Source organism: Heteronotia binoei, chromosome 11, assembly GCF_032191835.1.
Source record: "Heteronotia binoei isolate CCM8104 ecotype False Entrance Well chromosome 11, APGP_CSIRO_Hbin_v1, whole genome shotgun sequence".
Lineage (NCBI taxonomy): Eukaryota > Metazoa > Chordata > Lepidosauria > Squamata > Gekkonidae > Heteronotia > Heteronotia binoei.
This window is the reverse complement of record NC_083233.1, coordinates 82,010,576-82,021,433: the sequence shown is the minus strand read 5'-3', so window position 1 is coordinate 82,021,433 and position 10,858 is coordinate 82,010,576. Positions and strand designations below refer to the sequence as shown.

At 49.7% G+C, this 10,858-nt stretch overlaps 1 protein-coding gene across 3 annotated transcripts in view; it reads left to right on the top strand.

Moving 5' to 3' along the window:
* Positions 1-1,352: 1,352 nt before the first annotated feature.
* Positions 1,353-10,858, top strand: part of CORO1C (coronin 1C) — a 113,569-nt gene continuing 104,063 nt past the window's right edge. Inside the window, exon 1 of one of the 3 annotated variants that reach the window (XM_060249328.1) lies at positions 1,353-2,195. In XM_060249328.1, coding sequence (XP_060105311.1) covers positions 1,373-2,195 — 823 coding nt within the window. In that variant the 5' untranslated portion in view covers positions 1,353-1,372. Of the gene's footprint in view, positions 2,196-7,222; positions 7,309-7,345; positions 7,359-10,858 lie in introns of those variants that run through there. The other 2 variants (XM_060249329.1, XM_060249330.1) reach the window with 2 other exon arrangements.

Below are 10,858 nucleotides of genomic sequence, written 5' to 3'. Positions count from 1 at the left end.
AGTCATTCCCTTAACAATAACATATACTTGCAAGGAATTCCAGCCTCTGCCTCTCCCTCTTTGCCCTGAATGCTTTATCACTTCCTAAGGACATTGGGAACCAGACCAAGGTCCAAGTATCAGCCTCTGCTCTGCATGGTGTAAGGACAGAGCGTGTGGGTAAAAGGGATTTATGACAAGGAAGCTCAATATTTTAAAAACACTGGAAATTCACCAAGGTGCGGATAGTTATTTTCAAACTTTCTGCAAAAGCCGTGGAAGAAAGTCCAGTCTTGGATGAGCACTGATAACAATCGATGACTGCAAGAGGAAGACTGTGAATCATCCCAGCAAGACAAGCAGCAAAAGGAAAATCACTGGAAATTGCTAAAAAGCCCTTTTTGCAACCTGTTTGTGAGAAGCAGAAAGCAACCGGAGAGGAGAATCATCTGAATGTAAGAAATCCTTCCTACAAAGTGATCTATAGTCACAAAACTGGGATTTGTTGGACCTGGGACAAGGCTGGCTGCTTCTGCTCAGGTGGGGAAACTCTGTAGTAGGTAGTAATATATTGTGTCCTGATATAGAGATAGATGCTATGGATCTGGGGGTTGTCCCTCTTTGGTTACTGTAATGTTAATAATTCCAGTTCTCATCCGCCAGATATTTTCATGCAATCTTTGTCCCCCCTTCCCCTTTACAATCGTAAAAGGGAAAACGGATGTTAGGGATTCTGAACCAAGTATCTGACGTTTAGTGGGACAGGTTTTGTTTCATTTTTGTCTGCAAAGGAGTCGGCTTAAACCATTCAGGCAGTGCTCAGCCAAACATGGAAGCCCCTGGGTGGCACCACTCTGGGTATTCACTTGATAGCAAAACCATGACCGAAAGGAAAGCCTCTACTCACACCAGAAAGACTTCCAAGATGAAAGGTGATGATTATGTTTTCTTGACTGAAAAGCAAATGGAATGTGGAACTGCAGAGAGAAGCACATCTGTGGAGAGTGACTGCAGTATACAGGTCTCTTCAAGAAAAATACGAATGAGTGGAGGAGCCGGTGAGAGGGACACAACACCGTGGAATGCGGAGCCCTTGCACACAGCCCGGGGCATGGCAACACCAACATGTGAGAATGAAGTCCCTTCTCTGGTGTTTAAAAGGCAGCTCTCAGAAGAAACAGAAGGCAGGAAGGTGAGTGCTCTTTTGTACAGGCTGGAGGAAACCAAACTCAGCATCATAACCCGAGAGGGAGAAATCCACCCATTTGAACAGGCTAATGACTTTCCAAAACCTGAAAGGAAAAGGGAAATGACAGGGCATAGCTGGCCACCAACCCAAGTAAATAACTGTGGCCACTGGGAAAGTTTTGAAAGAGAGGTTGCAGGTGGGAGCATGAATATGATTAACACTTTCCAGGGAACACTACAGAGACAGTTAACACGGTCGGATTCTGAAAGCAGCGTAGAGAACAGGCAAGTAAATAAACTGACTTTGAACTCTCCTGTCGATGAAAACAAGGCCAGTCCCATGAGCTGGGTTGGTTCCAAGGAGCCAAGAAATGGAGAGATGGACTTTCTTCCAGTGCAAAGCAAGCAAGAAACAGGAGACCAACCAGCTACAGTTTCCAACAATCAAAAGGGAAACTTTACACAGCTTGTTGATTGTATCTCTGGGCCTGATAGCGCTCCAGACTGTTGCCACGTTGTTCTGACTGGTGCAGAGGATTTGGTGGAGGAGACGGCTGACAGTGATAAGGTGGCAAAGGGCCTTGAGATAAAGGTGTTTGCTGCTTTAAATTTTGCTTTGGTTTCCGGAGAGGCTGAAAAACATTTGAGACAGAGTGACAGCTGCTCCCCAGAGAGTGGTGAAGACCTTGGTATCTGTGATGACATGGGAGCAGTGTCTGATTCAAACAGCTACACAGGTTGCTTGCAAACCCTTGCTGCAGAGCTACAACCAGCGGAGAGTCTCAAACCAGCAGCAGCCGCCATGCTGGTGACACTGATGAACCCCCCTAATGATGATACCAAAGAATGTGTCCCAAACAAAGATGCTGGAGAACAGCCTGCAGAAGATGTGGATATGATCCTGCAAGGGCAAAGAAAAAAGGCAAAAAGCCAAGAGGATGAGAAAGCACTTAAGGTTGCAGACGTGAAGAAAACTTTTGAGAAGCGTAAACCTGAGGCAGAGAAAGCCACACCACCCGCTAAAAAAGGTGAGATGGGAATGGCATGATTGGTCCAGGGTTGACAAGTCTTTTAATGCTTTAAAAAAAGTATTAGTAGCTGCTGTTATCAGCTGCTCATAAGAACATTTATGCAACACCATGAGATTGCCATGCAAGCTGAGACCCCTCTTTGTGTTTGGATCAACTAGTGATTGAGAGGCTGGATGTGAGCGTTTCAGTTCACAGGGCTGTGCCTCCATCTGGATATGTAGCAACAAAAAGGGAATAACGGTATGACGTACACTTGTGTGTGGGAGGTGTATGAGAGGGAGAAGGAGGTGAATGCGTATGAAATCTATCAAATAAAACAATAGGTCCTTGTTAAATACTTCGGTGCAGAGAGCCAGTTTGGCGTAGTGGTTAAGTGTGCAGACTCTAATCTGGGAGAACTGGGTTTGATTCCCCACTCCTCCACTTGCAGCTGCTGGAGTGACCTTGGGTCAGTCACAAATTCTCGCAGAGCTGTTCCGCTCAATAGCAGTTTCCGTCAGAGCTCTCTGCCCCACTTACCTCACAGGGTGTCTGTTGCGGGGAGAGGAAGAGAAGGAGATTGTAAGCCAATCTAAGATTCTGGATCAAGGGTGGGGTACAAATCCAATCTCTTCTTCTTCTTGAGATAATATACCCATTTTACAAACCCCAGAGAATCTGGTTACCCCCTAAACATGTTCAAAGTATGTACTTTTATTGCTCTGTTCTTTTCCCCTTCTCCCCTTCACCTTCCGCCCCTGGCACAAATGCAATAGCTCTGTCTGGACAGAGACAGATAGTTCTGTTTTATTCCTGTTGTCAAGTGGCCAACCCCCCATAAGCACAAAATATTTGCTCTACTTTCACAGTAGTAATCGTAACTGCAATTTCTACCTAGCAAAATATAGCATGTTCAGTATGCAGTGCACTTCTAATCCTTACAACAGCCTTGAAAGGCAGACCAAGGTTATTATTTCCACACTACTGGTAGAGTGCTGAGAAGATTGTGCTGAAATAAGATTTTGAACTGGTGATCTATTGGATCACAGCTCATTCTCTTAGACATTCTGCTACACTACACTGTGTACTATGCTTTACTGGTTGTGGTTGCAAGATGAGTGGATCTAGCAAGCTATACAAGCTTAATTATCAACCCAGGCAAAGCTGTATCAGGCTCGCCTTAAATTTGTGAGTATGGAAGGAGCTGATGAAATGTTTCCATTAAAAGGTGATGAGGCAACTTTCTCCCATTGCCACACAATTCCTAAAACTGTTGAAATGTATTAATGTTTGTCATCAGATGACAGTGGTAGATTCACTGGACAGCTAGATTCCAGATCACTACATTAAACAATGTGTGAAAGCTGCTGATTCAGTTCTTTGGGCTACACAATCGAAAAGCCTGATTCTCTTTTCGTGTTCTGGGAACTGAACAGTTGATCAGGGTCTATGTGCTCAGTCTTAGAAGCCATCTTGAAAAAAGTAAAATGTAGGATGATGGGAGAGAGAATCATCTGATAGATAAGGGTTGAGATAGGATTTATTTTTGGGAGATGGGGTTTTAATTCTTGCATTTGCATTTCATCCTTCAAGCAGCTCAAAAAGTCAATGTGCGGATTCTTAGAAAGCACGCATACCAGTCCCAAGCTTGCTTACCTTATCAAATGGATGACAAAATGACAGGTTCACAGAGTTTTCTGGAGTCAAAGTCAGATCTTCTGAAATTTCTGCTACATGGGCCATGATCACCAAAGCTTCACATCAGACTTTCCAAATGCAATGCAAAACAGGTGTTTAAAAAAATCTGGAGAAGACCACTTGATCCATGCAGATTTTATGACATATTTGGCAGCTGATAAAAAATGATGAAATGAAATGTCAAGAACAGGCTGAATAAAATCTTAAGGCAAATATTAAATATGATAGAAATAAGATATGCTGATAAAAAACTATGCTGGTAGAATCCACACATGCTCTAGATGCCAAATTCAGCAAAATATTTGTCACCTGAGGAAAATATTTGTATTAAGATATTTATTTTATAAACAGATGATACCTATACGTAAAAACAAGGACATCATTCCATCTTTCCTTTTGTCATGTTCCTCTGTCTCTCTCTGGCTAGCTTCTTCCTAATTAACCGTCTGCTATATATGTAAGATAAAAAGCCCATCTGTTTCTTTAGTTAATTGCCTTTTTTTTTTTTTGCTAGTATCCGAGTCTTTTAATTAGGGCTCTTTTTTTTCAGACTAAGTATGGGACACATCTATAGAAAATGAAAGGAAAGCATGAACAAGGAGAATGCTGTTAATCACATGTCAATGCTAAAGGGGAGCATGCCCGGGGGTATAGCTTGATTTTATGTATGATAATTATTTATGATTATATATGCCTCTGCTCACATTATGTCTTTGTTGTGCTCAAGTGGGGCCAAAAACCAGAGGGACTATGCAGACAGGGTGCTTCAGTGGCTTTGTTTTGAGTCCTTTGGGACAATGTAAGCAGACCATGCATTGGGGACACGTAGCCCAGCAGCCAGATAAATGCCTCTGATAGGGTTGCCAACCCCCTGTAGGTGCCTGGTGATCTCCCAGAATTATAATTGATCTCTAGCGATGACAGAGATCAGTTCCTGTAGAGGAAATTGCTGCTTTGGAGGTGGATTGTAGGGCCTTAGACGCTGCTGAGTCCCCTGCCTAAACCCCTTCCCCTCTGTATGCCCCACCCTCGAAATCTCCAGGAATTTCCCAACCTGGAGCTGGCAACCCAACTTGAGCACCCACCCTCCAAAGAATGTACTTAAACTATATCTGCTTATGGTTGCCAACTCTGGGTTGGGAAATTCCTGGAGATTTATCATCCATGAAATCAAACTATTCCTTTAGGTACTCCCAGACAGTGAACACAAAAGCCACATGGACTTTAAATTGCTGATTCCACCCCACCCCCTAACACTCGGGGAAAGAGGGAAACACCCCACCACTACCACACCCTTTTAGGCTATCTCCCCTTGCCCTTGGGCAGTCAGCTTTAGGTAGGGTTGCTAGGTCTGTCTCAGGAAATATCTGGGGACTTTGGGGGTGGAGCCAGGAGACTTTGGAGGTGGAGCCAGGAGCAAGGGTGTGACAAGCAGGATTGAAGGAGGAGAGTTATGGCCATCACATTTAAAGGGACCACACCCCTTTTAAATGCCTTCCTTTCATTGGAAATAATGGAGGATGGGGGGGGAGAGATCTTCTCCACTCCTCCTCTTGCAGCTGCGGGAATGGCCTTTGGTCAGCCATAGCTCTCGCAGAGTTGTCCTTGAAAGGGCAGCTGCTGTGAGAGCTCTCTCAGCCCCACCTACCTCACAGGGTATCTGTTGTGGGGGGAGAAGATACAGGAGATTGTAAGGCACTCTGAGTCTCTGATTCAGAGAGAAGGGTGGGGTATAAATCAGCAGTCTTCTTCTTCTTTTGGGGCTCATAGAATTGGACCCCCTGGTCCAATGCCTTTGAAACTTGGAAGTGTTTGCTTTTTTTTTAAGGAGAGGCACCAGATGTTATGCTGAAAATGTGGTGCCTCTACCTCAAAAAACAGCCCCTCAGATACCCACCAATTGATTCTCCATTATATCCTATGGGAACCTGTCTCCATAGGGTATAATGGAGTTCCCAGGGGACATTCCCTCCCCCTGGAGTGAGGGGGGGCTCCAAATCAGGGGATCCCCTGCCCCCAGCTGGGAATTGGCAACCCTGGATGAAGGGAGAGCTTTCCTAAAAGGGTGCTGGGGGGGGGGTTGTTTTTGTTTCCCCCTTTCTGTGGGTGTTGTGGGGGGGGGGGAAATCAGGAGTTTATTGGGTCCAGTCAGAATACACAGGGGGGCCAAACTTGCTTAACGTAACAGCCACACAGAATAAACATCAGATGTTTGAGAGCCACAAGACATGAATGTCAGATGTTTGAGAGCTGTAAGGGAGGAAGGAAGGAAAGAAAGAAGGAAGGAAGGAAGGAAGGAAGGAAGGGAGGGAGGGAGGGAGGGAGAGAGAGAGAGGAAGAGGAAGTAAAGGAGGGAGGGAGGAAGGAAGTAAAGGAGAGAGGGAGGATGAGAGGAAGAAAGGAAAGGAGGGAGGGAGGAAAGGAGGAGGGGAGAAGGAAGGAAAGGAGGGAGGAAGGAAGAGAAGGAAAGGAGGGAGGGAGGAAGAGAGGAAAGGAGGGAGGGAGGAAGAGAGGAAGGAAGAGAATGAAGGAAAGGAGGGAGGGAGGAAGAAAGGAAAGGAGGGAGGGAGGAAAGGAGGAAGAGAAGGAAGGAAAGGAGGGAGGGAGGGAGGAAGGAAAGGAGGGAGGGAGGGAGGAAGGAAAGGAGGGAGGAAGAAAGGACAGGAGGGAGGAAGAAAGGAAGGAGGGAGGGAGGAAGGAGGGAGGGAGGGAGGAAGAAGGAAGAGGAAGGAAGGGAGGGAGAAAGAGAGGAAGGAAGAGAATGAAGGAAAGAAGAGAGGGAGGAAAGGAGGGAGGGAGGAAAGGAGAAAGAGAAGGAAGAGAAGGGAGGAAGAAAGGAAAGGAGGGAGGGAGGGAGGGAGGGAGGGAGGAAGGAAATAAATGGGGGAGGTGGAGGTGGGAAGAGAGCAACTTTGACTGCATTCTCCGAGCCGCCAGCCGGCTTGCGAGGTGCTTGCGAGAGGCCAAGGGCCGGGGGGCGGACGAGGGATGGGTTATTGGGGGCGTTTCCAGGGTGTCTGGGGGGGGCGGGGGCGGCACCAGCAGGCAGGTCTGGGGGGGGGCAAAGAGGCGGGCGCAGCAGGGCCCTCTCTCTCCTCAGGCGCCGCCGCCAGGGGAAGCTGGGAACAGCCGTGGCCGGCCTCGGAGGAGCGCGGCGGGCGGATCGGGCAGCAGCGGGGCTCCCGCGCTGCGAGGCGATTGGCTGCGCTCCCCTGCCACTCACCCGCTTCTGTCCCCGCCTGGAGAGAGGAGAGGGGGGGGGGGAGAGTGACAGCAGGGCGCGGCGGGCGAGGAGGGGCGTGGCTGGCCGGTCTTGGCCCCGCCCACTGCCCCTGGCGGCCGGCGGCGGCGAGTGTCACTCAGTCAGTCTGAATCGGGCGGCGGCGGCGGGCGGCGGAGAAGCGGCGGGGGAGACGCGCCGCCGGGCTGAGGGGTGAGAGCGCGCGAGGGCGAGCCGGCGGGCGGGGCGGGGCGGAGGGTGAGGTGAGGCGACGGGGGGGGAGGGCCCCCCCGTGCGAAGGGGGGCTGTGGGCGGGGCCTGGAGCAGGTGGGGGGAGGGGGGCGGTGGAACGAAGCCTAATTGCAGCGGAAGTGTGATGAGATCTCGCTTTGGCTTGGTGATTCCTGCTATTGATATTTGCCTGCGCCCTCCTGGCGCGCGGCCGCCGCGATTTAGCATCGCTGTTATTCCCATAACGTCGCTGCAGCTGCGGCTTGGTGCCCGCCCGCCCGCCCGCCTTTCGGCCACCCCTGGGCAGCTTGCATTTGCAAAACGCACGCAGCAAGCGCGGCTGGCCTGGTTTCTTTTTTTTTTTTAGGGAAACAGGTTTTGCATCCGAATCGTAACGCGCTGTTTCCAAAAGCGTAAATGGCACCGGCAGTGATTTAAGGACAGGGGTGAGAGAGCGTGCCTTGGGGGTGTTGGGTATAGAAGGGAGGGGGGGGGGAAGAGGGCGATGGCAAGCAGCGGGCGGGATCAGAGGTGATCCGCGGGGTTGGTTTTTCAGCATTGGGCCCAGGGGTCGTTTTGCGGAAAAATAGGTGGTGGAGCTCATCCAGGGGGTTGATATGCAGCTGCACCTACTATTCGGTGGACAGATCCGAAAGATAGGTAGGCGGGGAGGAGATGGGGAGACCGTCAGAAAGGTTCAGGAGCTGAGCTGCTGAATTCAAGGCCTGATTTGGGGTCCAGAAGCGGCTGGTTCTGCCAAAGGCAATCGAAGCACTTGCGGTGCCCGAGCTGGGTGGAGGGAATGCCCTTATGGGTGAGGCGAGAGGGTCATCTGAGGAGCCCGGGTGGGTGATAATGGAGGGCGGGGGGATGGCTGGGTTGGGAGAAGAGTTGGGGGATAACGTGGGGACAGGAGGGGGGTCTTATTGCGTGGGAAGAGGCCAGTAAGTGTGCCGCAGAGTCTGGCTGTGGGTGGCACGCCACTGTTTAGGGAGGTGTTGGCAGGTACCTGGGGGAGAGCAGGTCATGCAAATTGGGAATTCTTCAGCCGTGTGCCCAGGGGTTTGGTTAGCAGGGCGGAGTTCCAGCTGGGTGCGGGGTGATGGAGGCGGTACCTGCACATGCATGCGATGGGCGCAGCCACTTGTGGGGGAGGAAGGGTGTGGTGAGGAGAGCCAGGTGTTGATGGTGGCGGGTTCCTGAGTTTGGGTGCAGGTGCTTGTGGAGCAGATGAGAGAAGGGGAAGGGTGGTTGTACCCGGGGGTCTCCAGGAGCGGGTGGCACGCGGTGACATGTCATGTGCACAGCAGAGAGGTGGGTGGGGGAGAACGAGCTGGGGAGGAAAACAGGCTTTCCGGCAACGGAAAGCAGGAATAGGATTTTTATAGCTTTTTAATTAGCAAAGAGCCGGGTACAGGGAGAGGATGATGGTGTAAAGGAAGTGAAAAGAGGGAGTTGCGGGAATGAGAGCACTCTGGAAATTGCCTGATGAGGAGTGTAAAGCTTCCCCCCTGGCAGAAGCCCTACTAAAGAAGGCATCTGACTTAGCGGATCTTCCTGAAACATTTTTAGAAGAAGAATTGCAGATTTATACCCCACCCTTCTCTCTGCATCAGAGACGCAGAGCAGCTTGCAATCTCCTATATCTTCTCCCTGCCCCCCCCCCCCCAAACAACAGACACCCTGTGAGGTGGGTGGGCTGAGAGTGCTCTGACAGGAGCTGCCCTTTCAAGGACAGCTCTGCGAGAGCTATGAGTGACCTAAGGCTGTTCCAGCAGCTGCAAGTGGAGGAGTGGGGAATCAAACCCGGTTCTCCCAGGTAAGAGTCCGCACACTTAACCACTACACCAAACTGGCTCAATAACACAGCAGGGTCCTTATTTTCTAGGGTGGGAATGGAGATGAGATGAATGTGAGAATAAACGGCTTCCTTCGGTTGTGTAATGAGGATTCTGAAAGATCCTGGCCTAGGCAGCCAAGACACTCTGTCATCAAGATGGAAAAAGCTTGGGCATCTCCGGGGAGAAGGAGGATTTTTTTTTTTTTGCAGTAAGATCACAGCTGACTGATGGCAACTCTGGGGTTTTTAAAGCAACAGGTGCTCAGAGGTGGTTTGCCATTGCCTCCCTCGGCTTCATAGCCCTGGACTTGCTTCAGGGGTGTCAAACATGGAATCTGGGGGCTGAATCAGGCCCCCAGAGGGCTCCTATTAGTCCCCCAAGCAACTGGCTGTCATCTGCTTCCTCCTCCCTATATTTTACTTCCTTCTGCATAACAATTTGCCTCTGCCAGGCTTGCTCAATCGCACTGCAGCTACAGAGCAAAACCTATCTTCTCAATTGGCTGAGAATCCTCCCTTGGGGAGGAGGGGGGAGGCGGAGCTTGTTTTGCCAGGCTTTCTCAATCGCACAGCAGAGCTACTGAGCCAAGCCTCTCTTCCTTCTATTGGCTGAGGCTCCTCCCCCCAGTCCCCTGGGGAAGGAAGGAAAGAGTCACAGCTTCCTTTGCCCAGTTCCCTAAATCCCATGGGAGAAATACAAAGAAAGCGCCTTTAAGACCAGCCAGTGCTAACGTTTTAAGCATGTTTTAATTGTGTTTGTCTGTGTCCTTTATAAAGTTTATATCTAATCTTAAATAGGTACACACATGGCCCAGCCCAACCCGACATGGCCCGGCCTGACAAGGTCTCATTTATGTCAGATCCGGCCCTCTTAACAAATGAGCTAGATACCGCTGACTGGTTTCCCATCCAAGCACTACACAGGGCCTTTGCTTAGCTTCCAAGATCTGAGAAGATGCAGGCTACCTGGCCCATGGAGGTCAGAGCAAAAGAAGGATGGTGAGATGTAAATTGTAATGGCTCCCCACTCCTCCCCCCCCCCCCCCCCCCGCCCCGTCCCCTCCAGCAATCGCTCTCCTCTGAATCTGAACTGGATGCCTTTTGTGAGTTAACAGTTGATCAAGGAAGCATCCAGTATTGCCCGGTCCATGCCTAAGGAGTATTGTGAGCACTTTTATGTGGGATGGGATATAGTTCTTTTGTTCTTCAAATTGTTCGTGGTGTACATGGGGGAGGAATTAGTCAGTTCCTCGCAATGCGTGCGTGCATGTGTCATCCGACCACGCCTCTCTCGATGATGGAGTGCCATACACCAGTGGGGCAAAGATGACTAAGGCTGAAACGACCGTCTGCCTTAAGCTTTTATCTTCTTACTGTATCAGCAAAGGAAGGGTCACACCAAAGTTAACACTTGCTCTTGTTCTGATTGTGATGCCAAAGAGAACAGAAAACAGATTTGAGTTTCAGTGTGTAGAACTGAATCCTTCACTTGGATCCTAATGTTATCAGCCTCTCTTGGACAACATAAAACAAATAATATATATAAAGCCTGGGGTTTATTGTGAGGGATTCTGCCACATCGTACTTCTTATCAAATTCAGCCGGTAGTGGATACTCTGCCTCTCCCTCTACTGTAATGTAATTAGATTTATAGACATATTCTTCCCATGTGGACTTCGCTTCTGTCTTCCT